The 20,551-nt window shown below is 28.1% G+C and overlaps 1 protein-coding gene across 1 annotated transcript in view; it reads left to right on the top strand.

Annotated features, from left to right (window-relative positions):
* LOC132936233 (hemicentin-1-like) overlaps positions 1–20,551 on the top strand; it is a 281,074-nt gene that overhangs the window by 47,477 nt on the left and 213,046 nt on the right. Inside the window, exon 2 of the mRNA XM_061002921.1 lies at positions 5,484–5,591. Coding sequence (XP_060858904.1) covers positions 5,492–5,591 — 100 coding nt within the window. The 5' untranslated portion in view covers positions 5,484–5,491. The remainder of the gene's footprint in view (positions 1–5,483; positions 5,592–20,551) is intronic.

Below are 20,551 nucleotides of genomic sequence, written 5' to 3'. Positions count from 1 at the left end.
AAAAACGTTATCTAAATTAAATAATAATTTGAAAATATTTTCAGATGTCGAATCTGAACTCCATGACGAGTATGTATTGAATAAGTTAAGTTTCGTACGTCAGTGTTACTATCGCAGACTTGCTGATAGAATTGCAGAAATCATATTTCATATATTTTATTATTATTATTATTATTATTACCCACGCCATGATAATATTATGTTTGACATCGAACGAAATCAATTTATTAATTTATTACCATGTGCAGATATATGACGCGCATGTGATACGATGTGAAAATATTTTGCACATTTTTCGGTACCTATATGGAAATAATAATAATTTCTGTTTGATTTATTTATTGCAGTCCGCACATTGTCCGTATATATATATATATATATATATATAATATATAGGTACACGAAAAATGTCAATATAACCGGTGTACGATGGCAACACGCTCGTTCGGGTATGATGATATAATATAAATAAATTATTATAGGTAATACCCGATAGCGTCGAGCACGCTGGTCTCTCGCGTGTTGGACTATATAGGTGCCTTTGCGCGTAAAACTTTGAATCCCCGGAACACAGCTTCCGCGGATTTCGCCACGCACGGACCGGCGTGATATCGGACGCGATGTATTATAATATTATTGTTATGGTTTTGGAAACACGCGACCTGCCCGTCTCGCGGGAGGGTTGCTTAAATAATAATATTTTGAAACGCCCTCGGCGGGCCCCGCGCACGCGGGGTACATGCCGTACAAATTATCGCCTCAACCGGGGAGGGAGAGGGCGTTTGAAACTTCACGTGCCACGCTGGTTTGCCCACCACGACAATATTCGAACGACATCACGACCGCGTCCATGTGTATTGACGCAAATATAATTACCGCTCGAGGGGGGCCACCGGGGATCGTATATTTTATTGCACGTCCCCGGCGTGTACATAATATTATCAATGTTTCACCGAGAACCGTTGTTTGCCGACCGCGCAGAGGTTATGTTACGCGCGTAAAAGAGCCGTCGTTTCGAGACGTCTTTGTGTAATGTATACAGTGTACCTATATAGCTATATACTATATATACCATATGTTATGTACAACGATAATGTGTACTGCACGACCGTGCACGCGTGCGTGATTCGATCTTCCGCTAAACGCTTCAAAACTTCATCAGTACTCGGACCCGGACCCGAACACATTATGGTTATAGCCTTTTCGACGGCATTTTATCGTTATAATTCTCGAAATAAATTTTTTTTCCCCTCGCGATTTTAATTAAAGTTACACTCGCAAAAAATTATATATAAATGTAAAAAAAAAAAAAAAAAAGCGCTTAATTTTACGTTTGACTGCAAAGTATTATTTTTAAAACGCAGACACAAGACGACGCGATTCTTAATGTCGTTTTCGTTGTTTTTTTTTTTTTTTTTTAAAATAATAAAGGACGTCTGTGTTTCGTCAGATATAAAGTTATTTTTCCGCGCAGTTAAAGAGTTGAACAGCATCTATGTCAATTACGTTTTTATTAATTCCTCGATACGTCGACCCGTGGTCAGGTCGAATAACCGCTGAACATTGTTCGTCCAATACATATACGAATCAATAACAATTATCTAATTCCATCTTGACTGCAGGGTACCTGGTGCAGTCCAACTTTTAAACAGCGGCAGTCTTGCTGCTATTCATCACAACTGGGTCATTATACAAAACGACAGTTCGACATCCTGCAGTTGCGAAAAATACACAAGTTAGGCGTATTGGTAGTTATATGCCTACGCAGTTATAGCACTCTGCGTTTTTACGAAGTTAGTTTTTACAATTTTGAACTGGAGCATCTGAGAGTCATGGTGGCCAATATTATTATGGTAACAGCCTTGGAGATCAAACCTGCTGTGAATGATGAAACCATTTTTCTGATTTGTAACTATGTAATATGTTATAAAATATATAGTCCATGTCTTACGACGATGACCGCTTCTAATATGAGTGATAAATGGTGTGAGATGTCTGTCCTTGTATTGAGCGGTGGCCGGAAGAATTTCCTTCCCCGCAGTAATATTAAACATCCGAATATTCTCCGAAACTGCAGTACAATGTTATTTACTGTTATTAATAATGTATAGTTTGTTAAGGGTACCTACGTGAAACGAACGGTTTTAATTTATGATAGACGCTATACGTAGATTTACATACATGATATGGCGCATAAAATCACTTAAACGTCTAAGAGTTTAAAGTGTTTTATGGTTATTTATTTAATGTCTTAGTGTTATAGAAACTACGTGGATTTAAATACGATAAATAAAAATACAAAATCAGTTAAATGTATTCGTGGTTATTAAATTATGTGATATTTTTAATGCAGACACACGTGGAGTAACTCGTGCACGAGACCATGGTTATTACGCACAAATGGATAGAAACACTATAATATTATATTTTGAACACTTATTTTATTTTTTTTTTTTTTTTTTGTTTTGAGAATTGACTGAACTCTCAACGCACCACAGACCACACGGCGCATACACTTGTCATAAAATACGTGATTTTCGATATCATATTCCTATTCGCCACTCTTATTGATTCGGGTCGAAATGAACCAACATGTTCGAAAGCTCTGGAGTGGATAACCCAATATTTTATTAATTTAATGTTTGTAAATATAACGCGTTTTAAAAATGAATACTCTTGACAACGTTATATTTAGTAAATAATAAGTGTACAGAGATAATTACTAGGTATGTTAAATATAGGTATGAGTACTTCATTATATTGGCAATCGGTAGTTGAATAAAAACATAAACTACAATAGTTCGCACATACTTAATTATCAATTTATATTTTATAGCCTTTATTCCTTCGTGATAACCGTGTTGAATGTGCGTTGAAAATATAATTTACAGTTATTAGATTAAAAACATTTATTGAATTATTAAATAATAAACTATAAAATTGATATATTTCAAATTAACGCAGAATATAAAAGATATAATATTCCACATTATATAGCCGAAAGTTATGTACAATGTACATTAATTATTATTAGAATTTCGTTAAAGTAATAATTTATGCATGCCTACCTATAATTATCATACATACAAGGTTAGGTAAAATAAAGGTTAAACAGGCTAATATATATTATGTAATACATCGTATTATAATTGTAATACGTGTATTTATAATTAATGTTTACACAACATAATATTCACTATAGAATTTAGATATCATAAAATAATACTATGTTAGTAATAATATGTACAGCAATACAATTTTATTTATACAGTCAGTCAAATATTAATTAAAATAACAGAGAGAAAAAAATATTGATTCATGGTTAATACAATGTTTTAAATAAAAATAATATAGTATAATTTTATTAATTTTATGATATATTTTATTTATATTCAATGTTAAAAATATTTTTAGTGGATTAATTTACGAACTAATTTAGTACCTATTATTAGAGTTTAAGTATGGAATATCAATAGGTACTTTACGTATTTCTCTGAATGAATAGCCCAGTGGGAATAGCGGAGAAAATGTACGTCCTAAATATTTGAACTTTAGCAGTTGAAACTTAAGCATTTATAACAAAACATTTATTTCATAAACACTTTTAACTATTATCAAACATCCCACATACCTAAATAATATATCATTTGTTCTACGCATAAAATGTAAATAAAGAGGTGTATAGTATTATATTTCGTTCGTAGGGGATCACACTAAAATTTAAACAAGAGGACAAATCCCCAATCATAAGAATCATTAATTTATATACCTTAACATAATAACAAAATGTTATTTTATGCTGATCTTTCAAAAATATTTTTAAATAAAAAAAAATTCCAGGTATTTGATCTGCTGAATAATATAATATGTGTGTTTTTATTGTTATTATTATCTGTTGTGTCAATACCCACTCATTATAGAACTGTGTGAATAAATTCGTGGTATAAAATATAGTCAATAGATTTTAATCTTAATATTTTGAAAATTTCATTGAAAATAATAATATAGTAAAATATAATAACATGCTTTAAGAGTTCATGTGTCATGTCCCATGAATATTTTTTAATTACAATAAAATAACTAAAATAATAAATCGTGTTGCTTTGTTTGAATACATAATCGGTATAATAACCGATAAACGTTAACATTTTCATTTAAAAAGTAAATTAAAAAAATTATATTTTTCAGATTTTTGGATTTCAGTAAGACTTATGAGGTATATTGTATTGAACTTTTTAGCCTTTAATAAACAATTTGAACACTTCATACACTTCAACTAAAAAATAATTTAGAAATAGTCATGACATTGAAAAATAATGTAAAAATGTGTGCATAAAATCACTTTAAAAAAAAATCACTATACAATTAACTTAGATTCCAAATGTTTTGTTTAATTTTCAGTATATTGGTTGAGACTACACATTTTTAAAATTTTAAAATTATCTTTAAAATTATTTTGGATGTCTATAAATAGCACAAACAGACCCAACATATTTTGAAATGTATGTCAAAACGATTGGTTTAGTCAAAAACTGGTTATGCGCGTAAGAATTTTTGTAATTTCTTATTTTCTATTTCCTGGGGATATTTTGAAAAGAAATTGTTGACTTTATAAAGTGACAACTAGATCACATTTTCGATCGGAACCATCCTTTCAGTTGAAAATAGAAGCATTTTTCCACCAGTTACAATAGTCACTATTAAATGGACACACGGAAAAAACCACATACCAATATAAAATCAACATATTCTTAGCTCCACTAAAATATTTTATTTTAAGAATGTATTTAAATTTTATAAGCGTAAAGATATCACGTGTTTTTTTCTCTTGACTATTTCTCATAAGTATTACTCAAATAGTTGAAAAGTAAAGTCATTACAACGAAAAATGTCATTACAATGAAATATAAAACTCTTTCGGTATCTACATCATCTCAGTTGATCTCTGTTCATCAAATCGAATTATGTATGAAATATAAAAGGTACCTAGCCTGGTAGGTGTGTATAATATTATAAGGCACGAATGAACTTTGGTAAGACTATACAGTAACAATCATGAAATTTTTACTTATTCAAGTCTAGATGTTATTTTCTCTACGTTATTTATTCTAATTGTCATGATAATACGGTATATTATTATGTCAAAGTACCTTTTTAACTCGTATAACCACTTTACTTGCTTCATCATATTTTACCATTTTTTTAGTTTGATATAAAAATAATTATATTATGTTCAAATGTTCACATTAAATGAAATTAATTTTTTTCAAGCTAGTCATTTGTGTAAAAGTAAATAAAAAGAATGGGACAAACGGTAGGCATCCCAACCTTTGAAACGTTAGTACCCACTCAACGATAATTCCGAATACTTAAAAAAAAAGCTACCAACTCACCACTGAATACACATATTGATTATTTTTACAACTAAATAGTTTTTCAAATACATATAAACGCGTAAAACGTTTTTGTGAAACATTTTTCAGATCACGAAATGGTTGAATTCAACTTGACGTTATTACTTTGGCTACTGGTGATGGTTACACACAACCTCGAAGGTTTGACGACAACCAACTTTTTGTCACCTGAAATACGTATGTATTGTGTTTATATTATATTTTATATTATACAAAAGTGTGTGTGTGTGTGTCTGTTTAAATATAATTATTAATATATGAAGAACTATAATAGTATATTATTATGTAATAACATTAGTAAAATTGTTTCACTGTGATTCACTGACATCATAGCTGAAACTATTTGGGTAGTACTGATAGAAAGATTTGACTATCCCAGAGTTAGCTCAGAGTATTCTCTCTTGCGCAAAAAAAAAAAATTGTGACACTTAGGTAAAAGAAAAAAAATATAAATAATAATATGTTAAATTATTATAATGAGTATTATGACAAATAAGTATAATAGAATAAGAATGTATATATATTCGTTAATACTAAATCTCTGAGCACATGTCTTATGCAAGTAGTATATATTTGTATATTCACAGTCTATTTGTTTTTTTTTTCACATGAAATTACCTTTTTGGCCCAACTAATAAAATGTTGTTAACATTTATTGAAAAAAAAAACTTAACAAATTTAAAACTAAAAATGTCCGTTAACAGCTCAAAACGAGTCAAATTATTTTGAAAATATTATAAATATAGAACAAGATAAAATAAACATATGGTGTGAATTTCAAGTATCTACTGTTAGTTGTTTTCGAGTAACAACAAATTGAGGAAATCGTTCCATGTTAAGTCGAGTGAATATCGAGTTTTGTAGAAACATAAACTTCTAACCCGCGTAAAAAATTAATTCGATTTTCCGGTAGATATAATTAATAACGGTAGATAAACTTGTGAGGAATCTTGTATTTAACTTTTAAATATTAGATACATAAAATGTTTATGAATTTTTAACTCAAAATAATTTATTAATTTTCGAGATTTTTATGAATTTTGTCAATATAGTCAATTTTGTCAGAGTTTCAGACACTCGTAAAAACTATTGTGGATTTACGCTCAATTTTTATTTAATTTCCACAAACAACAACTTACGTATAAGGAACATTGCATCACATTTTCAAGATTTTGGATCGAGCAAAAATGATCGACTGTGATGCAATCTCTTTGTAATTTTAAAATGGGTAAATATTTTGTGTAGGTCGGAAATTGGTGGACAGAGATTGTGACATCTCCCTGTAAAATGCAATACGGTAAATATTTTTTGTGCGAGTGGCAAATTGGTGAATAATGACTGTTATCTCCCTGTGATGTGCAATAGGTAAAATCGATGTCCTTTGAGCGGAACATTCCTCCTTGGGCAAGGTGTAATTACCTACTGCGGTGAAAAAAAAAAACAACTAGACTGTGAATGTGTTAACATAAAAATATATACTACTCAATACTTGTACACTTATAAGTAAACGTAATGTAAAAACAACAAATGTTTGAATTTCTTTTCAAATGTAATGTAGGTGCATGTTTGGTAAATTCGTTGAGTTTTTTCAAACGCTCTATGGTAACTACTCTATAGAGCTATCGGCCGATTTTTTTCAATATATAATTCTAAATAAATTATGGTTATCATAGGTACCTACCAACGCAGCGTAATACAATTTAGAATAATATATATGAACTACCTGTTAACACATATATTTATGAACTTCTTTCAATATTATTACAGTTGATAAACAATATAAATAATTTTAATGGCTTATTCACATAAATAACCATTATTTATTATTCACTTTAGACAGATCGTCGAAATATACATCGGAAGGGCCTTATAATATTATTACTTCCGGTTAAATATCGATTTTCCACACTACCCTTTCTAAATTAAACAAAAGTTATAAATTAATACTATCGCCTATTTTAGTTGCAATGTTAGATATTATACCGTATAGATTTTTCAATCCTTCTTATTCATATATTTCCACACTAGTGTTGTTTATATATTGTTAAGAATTAAACACATGTAATTTCATGTTGATAATTTTACAAAAAAAAAAAACCATAACTTAGAATTACATATTATAACAATTACGGAACTTCATATTTGGTACCTACTACATTTAAAGTAATAATCACCATGAATCAGTTGAAGAATATATTAGTTATACGCCCATTAAGCCGTACAAATGTAAAAAACCATTCCCCTAAGCTGTTCAAATAATTGTTTAGGGAAGACGATGCAGTCCTGAGACTATAACCACATCTCGTAGAAAATGACCGAGACATTAATGCCATTTTATATGGTACCTATCAATTCAATTATCAGACGATGAATAATTGTAACTTAAGTGAAAACAAATAGATAGTGCACAAAATGTTAAAAATATAAGCGGGAAAATAAAAAATGAAATTATTAATTCTTGTGATGATATAATTACCCCTGGAATCGTTAGGAAAGTAAGTCAAAAGTAGCGAATTATTTTCACTGATAGCAGATAAAACAAAAGGTATAGTGGGTATGAATTAATCAATGCATATGGTTCACTCTTTCTTTTGATTTAAAACAAATAATAGTCAGAGTACCTGCTCTTTTCAAAAAATTTTCCAGTTACAAAAGTAAGAGGAAGTGAAAATATTTGTAAGAAAATTAAATCATATGAAAATGTATGTGCTATATTATAGTATAAGAGGTCTAAACTCTAAGTTACTATCATACTACAACGATGAGTGGTAAATTTGTATATGACTAACACCATTGTTATATGTATTCATAATGTAATTATTTACCAATACCAATATAATATGATATTATTATTTAAACACCTGAGTATGACGACAAATTTTCAGTCGAATACAGTCACTTCAGAAATAATGTCGATGTTAAATATTTTTCCAACTGTATTTAAGAACTTAAAAAAGCAAAAGATTCAGACTTAGAGATTAAAAAACCAAGAATTTCCAAAAGAAAAACATACAAACTGACGTAATACCAAAGTACTTACTTAATAGTACGCCTCAAAGTTATTTGAGAGCATTTATGTAATATATTGTACCCATTTCCTAGAATCATTAATCAACCAAATAGATTAAAGATTTATGAAACATAAATAAATAATTCAAAGATTTCAAAAGTATTTTCTAGGGGCTTTTCTTACTACTATTCAACAAGAAAAACTAGTAACTTAAATGGTAAATTTTTCTGAATTTTGTTCAGGATTATTAAAATGCATCACACGTTTTATACGGTGTTAATATTTGACAGTACTGCGTTTTAAAATTTGATATCTAAAATGAAATTGAAAATGGATAGGTTTCTCATTTTTACCTTAATTATTAATTGCAATAATTTCTTATATCGTAACATTCATGCACTTTAAACAATTATTTTTTATATTACCCGTAACATATTGTGAAGAAGAAAGGTAATTTTCAACTTTAAAATAACTTAAAACTTGTCTCAAAAACTCAATGTCAGGATTTAGGCTCAACTATTTAGCAGCTTTAAATATCCACCGTGAAATTGCGTGTAGACTGTGATAATCATAAAGAAACTAACTTAGAAATAACAATAATTAGATTTGTTTTATAAAATATTCATTATATTTTCATTATAAATAAAAATTTCAGTTTTACCCACATATATTATTTATCATATTAATATTTATCAGTTTACCGTACTGAGTACATTCCCCTCTAAAAATCTTTGTTGCATCACTGAGTCTTATTGGAATATATTATAAGAGGAATGGCTATACTATATTTTGGATGGGAGTATGGTGTTCCACCTTATCAGTGGTAGGGATCGTAATTTAACATATAAAATAAACAAATATTTAATTTAATTTAAAACATATGGATACCGTACGATATTTATTATTTATTTATTTATTATAAATTTAAACGGGATGAACCCAATGACAAATTAATAGTTATTACACTAGTAAAATTAAATCTATTTAGTAGACTGAAATGACAGAATATATTATAATCACAAAAAACCAATAAGAGAATTATAAAATAATAATAATAATAATAAAAATATCTAGGATAATAATTTAAATAATAATACAATAATAAAATATAAAATATAAAAATATTAGATAATAAATAATAAATTATAAAATAATATTTATAATATATGACATTTTAATCTCAAATCAAGGGTTTATTTTCGAATTATCGTAGTTTAACTTTTATTGCTTTGATAAAATTATCGGTATGGGTAGTCTATAATTGGCAAAGCAGACATTTGCAATAGCCTCAATAGTATGTTTTAAACCATTGATGCATCAAAACTTTTTAATTTTGATTCACATATTTGTATATTCGTTGGTTTGATACTAAAATGTCCACATAAAAAATTTGGAGGTACGATAATGGTTATTGATTTATTTATTTATAGTAAGTATGTCTTCATACATTTCAACATTAACCGTTAAAAATATATACTAGTTCAAGAAAAATAAATAAGCAGGTAAATAAAAGTAAATGAATAAAAATAATGTTAAATGGTTAGAATGAACATTTAATATTTAGCTTCACCTTTATTTTTTTAAATAAGTAAGCAGGTTAGGTAGCTACTGTGTGTCATTTGCCATTTCATTTTTAGCATTGATACATACAATGTGATCTAACCATTTAGATCGTTATATTATGACTACAAATTATAAGCACTATGTTGAAAGGTTAGCCCAAATATGTCTTTTTCGCAAAAGAGCAATCATTAAAATGTATGAAATTAGACACCTTCATATCGTTTTGTCATGAATATATGAAAGTTGTCAAAGCTTCTTACGAATAATCTCAGCTTATAGCCAAACAAAATAAAGCCCATAAAATTGGAGAAACCCTCGTGAAGTCGAGTGTATATGGACTGAAAAAATATTGTTTTTGGTGAAGCAGGTATGTAGGTATAAAATAAATTATCAACAATTTATGTTTCGGTTAAAACATTTAAACGAAAAATCGATGAAATGGCAGATGATTTAAAAAAAAATAACTGGCGGGAAATTAAAACTTTCTTCATTTTGGGCTTTTGACGTGATGAAACTACTTCTATACCTAACTCATTGTTGTCAAGTATTGTTTTTATTTTTTTATTGGTGACACTATTCAAGAAGAAGTGCTTAGATCGAAAGAACTTTCCACAAGAGGTTGAGATTTATTTAAAATACTGCGCGTGTTATTTTCAAAATTACAATATCAACCAGATATCATACCATCTAGTTAATGAAAAGTGTATGAACCAATAATATATTTGCATAGTTGACAATGACACAATATTTCTCATGATTGTTCAGCGTATAAATTCTTATCTTAGAAGATGGATGATAAAAATAATATGATGTTGTCTATCTTATCGAACGCGTAAATCACGCGGAATGCACGCATGGTAGGAATAACGATAATCTGTAATATTTAGTTTTTAAGGTTTTTATCTGTGGAAAATCGCTTTATACCTACTATCAAACTTTGATATATAATATTAAAATATTGATGCTTTTGGCTTATTTCAACGTGAGATGTTATAATATAATTATTTGTATGTGGCGTTGTCCGTCATGCCACTCAATTTGCGATTGAAATACCAATATTATTACTATCCGATAAGTCAAAGTTTTCGTCATCGAACCTGTCAATTTATTAGTTTATTCCAATTTAAAAAATAACGAACTGTATCGATTTGGCCGAAATTAAAATATTTACCCCGTGTCACACGAATGAATGACCGCGTTGTATAATAAGGGTATCGTGTTCACTTTGACGGTATTTTTGCCTATAGGCCTCGAGTGGATTGGACGGTACGAGCGTGAAGTGGTTTTCGGGGGTAGAAGTGAGAATATAGGGCGACGGTCGACACCCCGACGTAATTTGAATTTCTACCAACAACATCTCGAGGTTAAAATAATACGTGTGACGTGTGTTTGTGTGTGTGAGGGTTGTTGTGCCTAAATAATTATACACACTATCGCACATCCCTCGTGGTCGGAAGCCTGTGATTTTCGCATACGGTTTGAATGACGTCTCGTATGCATCAAGGCGTGTAGTAAGAGTGTATAAGACGGCGTTTTAAAGTTCGTCCGGCGACCAATTTCGCGATTGTTCGTATATAGTTTATAACCAAGGAATAATAATGTTACCACATCGCAGTGCGGTATTCGCGTGTGGATATAATACGAAGTGATTACACCACGCGCAACAGTTAACTCGCACAATCGCAGAATAATATTATTATTGTAGTATAGAGAACAGAAACGTAGACGAGTTGAAAACACTCCCCTGGAATAATGACACGATGGGTGAACTGAATGTGTGATCGTGTACCCACATGTCGGTCCGTCGATGTAGTCGAAAGGTATCAGGACGTGTCGATTACGTGGTTGATTCACAGCGATAGGTGGCGCCGTGTAGCCAATGGAATTTTATGGGTCTATTATACTATATAATACGCCTGCCTGCTGGGTTGGCACGCGCAAAACAAATAATATTTCCGTTTTAATCAGAAAGAAAAACTATATAGGAGGTGTCCATTGTGTTATTATATAAAGAAGCAAAAAATAAAAAATTTACTTATTTAAGAACTTACTTTATAATATTATATATATATATACGAATACAATACATTTTACGAGGAAATAAAAAACAATTTCACCGAGATTGTTTAAAAAATACGCGGCAGGTGTCTGCTTATTAGATCCCAATTTTAATTTGAATTTTTCGTAGAATTGGTCCTCCCACCTCAGTGTTGTTCATAACGTGTCTATATTATATTCGAATTTGTATTCTTTATGTTACATTATATTCAATATTTTGCATAAAAAAATGTACAGCATGTAAATGTTCTAATAACAATTATTACAATACCAATATTTAAATTCAATAATCTTTGTAAACAAAATCACTAAAAAAAAATGTATACTTTAACATGATTCAAGACTAACGGGATACATAATATTATAACATATATTATGAGCTTATTATCTTCAACTGATACGTGAAGACTGTGCCTATGCCAAATTGATTGCAATTGATCACAGGGCAATCCACAAACACATCGAGTAAATTATAAATCACTACATTTTATAGGTAGGTACACAGACGTGATTTAAAAATCAACTGCAGTTTAGTTAGTGAAATGATCACTCCACATCTAACATACATTTTGAATTCATTAACGAATGGACCGATTAAAACACTAAAATTACATTTAATAAAACAAAAAACGGCAGTTCAAAGTGATTTGTGTCAAGGTATCTTATGTGTATAATATTAGGTACTCTTAAATAATTTTTTTAGGTACCTAAGAGTAATGATTTCATTTTTTTGGAATTTATTTATGATTTGAAACTGATGATTGATACATAGTTATCACTTTATTAATTGCTATTTACTAATTTGTTTTGATAGTATTAATATGATCTTTCAAGCGAAAAAAAAACATTATATAATTAAATAAATTTTATTATACATTTTATTTTACCAGAATACAGAAACATAATAATATGGTTTATTAAATCTAAAATGCACAACACTTTATTGTCCGAGTTGTATCTCAGTTTTCTTGATATATTTGAACACAAAATATTATTCAACTTAAATCTTAATTAAATACGTTTAAATTCATCCGTTGGTTTCTCGCTTTTTAATGTTCAGAAACACAATTCAACGTTTTTTTTAAGCTCTAAAAAGAGAGTATTATTTGAATATTCATATTCAAAGATATCATTTTACATAAAGCTAAAGAATATTCGGTATTCCATATTTTTCTTAAAATATTCATTTTGTTCTTACGAAATTTATATTGTGTATATATTATACAGCTAAAAACCAAAACGTTTTTACACATTAATAATAAACAACGTGTTATTATTATTTTTTTTTTTTTTTTATAATTCCTTTATTTTAGTTCAATTTCAAAGTTAATAAGAATGACAGTAGCTTTATTCGTAGATAAAAAATATTTTATATAGGCTCCTATATATAAGCTATATATGAATGGTTCCACATTTTATATTATGCGCTGAATAATTTAATTTATAAGTAATAGCAATCCAGCGTGTTCCAATTATAATCTAAATTACCTATGCTAATTAATTTAAAAATAAAACATTGTTTTCGTATTATTTGTACCTCAAAATAAATAAATATCATGACGTATGACGCGAAGATAAAAATATGTTGAACCTTTTCTGAATATCAATATTTATATAATATTAAAATGTGTACCTACACTATATTTCTTATAAACATAATATACATAGTCGTCGTTACCTTAATATATAAATAAATACGAGTTAAATATAATTTAGTGGTATACGTAGGTGCATGTGATATCAGTGGCGTAAACAAGGAGAGGTCAGATCACCTCCCATTGGCTTTGGAGTTGATAATCTTCCATATTGTGTTTGATGTCAATTTGAATCAATTCAAATTATATTCATTGTTCCTTATTGTTTGTTCTACCTAAGTAAAACATTTTGAGAGGGTGCTGGGTGGAGGATTTCCCCCCTCCCATTTCACTGTGTCGTTTAATTTTTTTGATCCTCCCTCCCACCTTTCAAAAGTCAAGTCGACGCCACTATATGTAATAAGTGTAGACTGTAGATACACAATCATTTTTATAAATTGTATTGAAAATATGCAATAAAAAAAATTGTAATTAATCACATAGGTAATCATAATATTTATAATACTGTACATATATTAATATAGTAAGTAACTATCCTACACCCTACACGTAGCACTGTCGAAACCTCGTCAATATACTTTTGTTTTAATCACATAAAACTATACATTTTCTCAAATCTGATATTTGAAAACCATTAGGTATAATAATATCATTGGCCAGCTAAGTTGTATTTATTTTAAATTTAAATAATCAAAACATAGTAAATTTTTTTATACATCTTGTTATTTATAAATCACACAAAATTCATGTGCATGTAAGCCTAGTTTTTCTTAAAATGAAAAATTAAAGTTAAAAGTTAAAATATTAATTCCAATTATAAGTGTTCATGTGGTTATGCATTTTTAAATTTCAAACTATCTGTTTACTGATGGCATGTCCAACCGCTAAATAATTAATTGGTCATAATTATTGGTTATCTCAATATTTAAAACAATACAAAAATATATATTTTTTTAAGTAAGTAATTAAAAAAAATAAGTCTTATACATAGTTAATATTAGAATAATCTGTACGATAGGAAATAGTAAAACAATGACTGTCTAAAACTAGATTTAAAAAAATCTACAAATTAAAGCTTTATTCATTAATAAAGAACATAAATTATTTTCAAAAATGTGGGAACTCGATTTATATTTTATAATATGTTAATATAATATGATAAAAAATAATATTGAAATATTATGTAGTATACATAAAAAATAATTGACAATTATATTGATACAACGTATGATAAATTAGTGACATTATATTTTGTATTTTAATAATATACAAAAAATAAAACCAATACTAAGTAATACCTATTAGGTAGTTGTATATTTAATTTATAATTTTGAAAGTATTGCATACTAATCAGTTCATGCAAATTTTAACTAACTTAATATAATAATCTAATTTGTATTACTTAATGTAAGCCATACCCTTTATACCTTTATAGGGTGTGAGCTGTATAAATTAAAAAGGAAATTAACTTAAGATACTTAATGAAATATATTATATTGTTACTTATATCTATAGTATTTTAATATAAAACATCCTCGTACAATTTTCGTTCGCAAATTATATCTGCCAAATTAATCTAATAGCACTATCCTTCTATCATATAAACCTACTGGGTCACTGGAATTTTACATTACAAAATGGCGGAGATTACATAAAAACTTAATGTTTTTAATACTGACCCTTTTAATAACCTAATCCTGTATAGTCTCTTGACCCATCAGCGTGTGACTAACACAAATTAGTGGTATGTGCAGTTTTAAAAAAAAAAAATGTTATATTATTATGAAAACAGAGCTTTATGTTTCTACTCGAAAATGTCTACGCAAATGGTATACGATTCGACGACAGTCTAAATACTGACTGACAGGTATAATTCGTCGATTTTTTTTTATTTTCATTTACCTACAATACTTCGAATGATTTCAATAACAAATTAAATGTAATGTTATTAAATAGTCAGTATAAACAGCGGAAAACTGAACAACATTATATAATATTTGGAATATTGTTGGCCTATTGCATAATATAATTTACCTATACCTATAAATAGTAACTATTAGCTATAGGTACATGTTAGCTTTATATAACTATATATTCAAGTATTTTATCATTTTTTCATTCGTTGTATGGATTTATAAATGTGTTAGTATAACTGAGATATACTTGAAAATATTTTCTACAAAATGATATTAGAAAAAAATTCATCATTGTTAGAGTAATAGCTTGGTTCGTTTCACGTTTAATCTAAAACCTTTGAATTTATGGAGAACCCACTTTTAACCAAATGCATTTTAGTTATTTTATTATAATTTACAGAGTCGCAGCCCTAGAGAATTAGAGTTTAGACTTTTTATATATATTTAGGAGAATTTTATAAAATATCTATGCTCTAGAAAAAATTGTGAACATTTCAAAAATTTAATATTATTTAATTTATAGTTTGATAAAATAAAATATAATAATAAAACAATAAATAAATAAATGTATAGTACAACATTTTAATTTGTTAATATAACATGATTTATCAATTTTTTATAAGATTTATAATATTACCTGTATACAGATTTAACTTAATATTAATTATATTATTATACATGAATTCAATGTCATGGATTATTAACAGCTCATATTCGTCAATATATCCCCCAAATCATAAGTAGGTTTTTATTTTTTATTTTAGATTAAACTTGAACAATAATTACGTTAGTATTTTTTTAGTGTAGAATTTTAAGCCATTGCAATTTAAGAAATGTTGTATACCTAGTTGTGTTTATATTATATAATGATGAAATAATGAATAACAGTAAATAGATTAAAAAAAAAATAGGATTAATTAATTAAAAATACAGTTTTTGGTAGGTATGTAAGTGTTTTGATCGAAACCTAGTGATGGTTGATAGCTGAAAATGTTTTGTCAAAAATAATGCATTTATTATAATATGTCTAATAATATTGTTGTATGAACTCTGCATATAAAAGGTTCATTGTAGGTTCTTTTTTATTCATATTATGTATAATGTGAGTGAGATCGGTGAAACCGCTACATACGTGGCTACGTACACGGTTGTCTAATCTATTATCTTATTCGGATAAATGGGAATACGGAATCTGAGCCATTATCTGATATAAATAATTAAACTATCTGTACACAATTTTGAGGGTTTCAATAATATGTACCTATATTATACATTGATACGGCGTGTTGGGCTTCTGCGTGCCGTCTAATTGAAGAAAATAACTCTCGTGGTATCGGCCATAAAATATATGTATGTTTGTTTCTATCATAAAATTGATATAAAATATAGAATTAAGCTGAGCTAGACGTGCGTCGGGACCAAGTATTAAGAAGGCTTATAAGGTCCACTCATGGAATTTTGCTTGCGTTTTATTATTTTTTCAGGAAAGAAGAGGAAAAGTTTCGTGCACTTGAATTTTCTTCGAAATATCCATACCACTTCGAGACCATGATTGTGGTAGGATCGGTATTTTGAGTTATGATTTTGAAGTTAATGAGATATAATCAGTGTTCGAACTTATCCAGATAAATGTATCTAGATGAATATCTAGATAGTTATTTGTTCATATTTTATCTTATCTAGATAAATAGTTACAAGGTATCTAAACGTTCGTCTTAGATAATTTTTTTACTAATCTAATTAAATTCATCTAGATACATTTTTTATTGATAAAAATCGTGAAATTGTACAAACGCATTTTAAATATTTATACAGATTCTCAAACCAAGTTTATGGTTTATAAATAATGTAATTATTTTTATTTATATCATTATTATTATTATGTTCCTAGTTCTCAACTAAAGTATACCTAAATTTAAAACCAATTTTAAAAAAAACTGTATCTTTTTTTTATCTAAATAAATAAGCATTTATCTTTATCTTTATCTAGATAAATATGAGTTAAGTTATCTTTTATATCTATCTAGATACATTTGAGTTTAATTATCTTTATCATTATCTAGATAAATAAATACTTATCTTATCCGAACACTGGATATAATCGGTGTTGTTTAGTTTCTTACGTCGCTATAGTCTACGTCATTACGTATTTTATTCCACATTGTTAATGAATCCATTTGAGCTCTGTGTTTACCGTATGTTTTTACGGGATGAAGTTTTACTACTTGTAACAGCATATAATTGAATCTAAGTGGTTTTTAGATTGATGTGATATTTTAATTGTCCAGACCTTAACATTTTTCATGAGCCTTATTTTTAAGTTTTGTATTTTCATTGATTTAATTGTTCTACTAGGGTACATTAACTATACATTCTCATACGATTTACAAAAACCTATGTTTACAAAAGCTGCTATTATAATAGTTATTATAATAATTATATACGATATGACTACGTTTTTGGTAAAATAACATTTTTTCTAAAACCTAAATATTAATTGTTGGTATATTTTCTTAAACAGTTCAGATTTTTGAGGCTTCATTTTATTTGGTTTTTTGTGAGTGTGAAATTATTTTTGTCTAGATGTTTATTTTTTACACGATTTCATAAAGAACTTTCTTTCTAAATAAATATTTTCGCTAGGTGCCTAAGGCAGCAGTTGAGAAATAACCACTGCCTAGCCGCTTAGGTTTACCTAGGTAATTCTTTTTTATAGTTGTGGTTTCTAATATTTTTAAATCAATTTGATCCGAAAGATTATTATTAGAAAGTAAAAAATGGGATTCTAGGTTCTGAAACAATAGTAACTACTACCACTTCTAGATGTGTAATAATCGGTTTCCGTAAGGTATGAATCGTGAATTATAATTCACAGTTTACCACATACCTTGATGTAGAATTTAGAGAATTCTAGAGTGAAACCAAGTGTTTGATAATCATAATTTATAGATTTATTTATTGAGTACATAATATAGTGAGGTGGCTTTGTTAATTAATGGGTAGGTTGATATCAACTTCTCTGTTGAGAGACAGTTTTCCATTATAAGTTACTTTAACTAGTTGTTTGCATTTTACAAGAAGAATAGATAAAATAAAATAGGAAGTAAATTAATAAACAAACAAATAAATTTAATGTTTCATTTCCGTTTTTGCTGGGTTATCTTTGGTGGAAGCAATTTGAAAACAATATTATTATAGCTAATTTTGTCATTCTGGTTTCTGTGTTACGATTAGAAAGAAAAGAGCATGCCGTATTAACTATTCAGGACAATTCGGTACTTTGGTTCCAACTCGTTTGCAAAGTTTCATGAACATTTAGATTTTTATTTTTATTTAAGTTGTTCTCGAATTATTTGAAACTATTGGGTATATTTATTTATATATAATATAATATGTATAGGTTCTATGTAGGTACCTATAAATTATCTTTTTGAATGCTTCTAAGTCTAATTATTCGTCCAGATAATCGTAGGTTCGTATTGACAAATTAGAACAGATCTAACTGTAGCTTTGGTTTTTGTGATAAGTATTTTTCAGTTACTTGGTTGTACTATTTCTATCGGTAAGGTTGTGATTGCAGGTGTTGATAACGGTGAAAAATGTCAATACGGGCGCTGAACGTTTATATTTAACGTTTTATATTTAATAACGTTTATTACTTGATTTCAATGTTGTTTTTTTCTAGTTTTACTGATTGATTATTTCTGTATAATTGTTAAAATAATTGATTATATCTTGTTATGTGTATTTATTATTTAATAAAATTGTATTATCGTTCGGGTGTATCAATTAATCTGTGAATCAGTATTCTTAAATCGCCAACATAATATATGGATAAATGTGTATTAATTAGGTGGTCAAATGTCTGTTGGTTTTCTGAGATTATTCTAAACCTGTTATTAGAAATGTGTGAGGCAGACACTATGTTTGATGCCTCGGCTATATTACCTATAACCTATCTAATAGTATATTACAATTGTTTAATACCGTCGGTTGGCTTAACGAATATGGCCTAGTATATTTTAAGAAATGTGGTGCTGGTGTTTGTTTCTGTGGAATAATTTTCTTTGGCGTTGTCTCTAGAATAAGTTGTGAATACGGTCGTAATATTTTTATTTATCAGAGAGGTTTGATTTTGAGCTGATATAGCACTGTTTATGATAGTTTGAATATGTTGGTTGTTTGTTAGATACTAATAGTTTGTCAGAAACAGACGTTTTAGAAGTTGGATTGGGGTTCGGCGGTATTTTTGCTCATTATAACTAATTAATATTGTATTGATATATCAAATTTAAATTGCACTATGAGGTATATTTTAGTTATATTATAAATTAGTGATATTACAAAATAATTTTTATAAGCCCCGTACTGTGTCACTTCTAGTGGAAGATAAAAATACGAGTGCGATAAATACAAACGCGTACGTTGCTCGGTCGTGAGTCAAACACGAACTTGCTTTTAAAATTAATATAATTATAAGCGTACCCTTGTTTGTATGAAAAACAAGTAGCAAAAATGTACATTTTGTTTTAAATTATTATTAAAAAGTAAAAAAATAAAAATGATTATAGCCGTAAGAATTTGTAACGCTATATCTGAGCTTAAAATATACACCCAATCACGTTATTCATCTGAGTATATAAATATACGAGTACAATACATCTAGCTTCTATACTTATAATAATTAATTAATTTTAAAACAAAACTGTGTGTACCTATGATAATAAAGTTAATTCCGTTATAGACGGTTTTTATATAAACTAATATATTATCGTTCACATTTTTTCCACGTTATTTACATTGAATATCTTTGCCGTATAATGTTTAGAAAAGCATAGGATTTGAATTCATAAAAAAAAGTTTTAATAATGAGGTCAATGAGCGTTAACCATTAATATTATTAAACCGACATCTATAACAATAATAATTATAGACTTAAAATATTTTTTTGCACGCAACTTAACTGGTGTATATATTATGTACGTTACGCAGATA

Source organism: Metopolophium dirhodum, chromosome 1 (assembly GCF_019925205.1).
Source record: "Metopolophium dirhodum isolate CAU chromosome 1, ASM1992520v1, whole genome shotgun sequence".
NCBI classification, from domain to species: domain Eukaryota; kingdom Metazoa; phylum Arthropoda; class Insecta; order Hemiptera; family Aphididae; genus Metopolophium; species Metopolophium dirhodum.
This window is presented reverse-complemented; position numbering and strand designations above follow the sequence as displayed.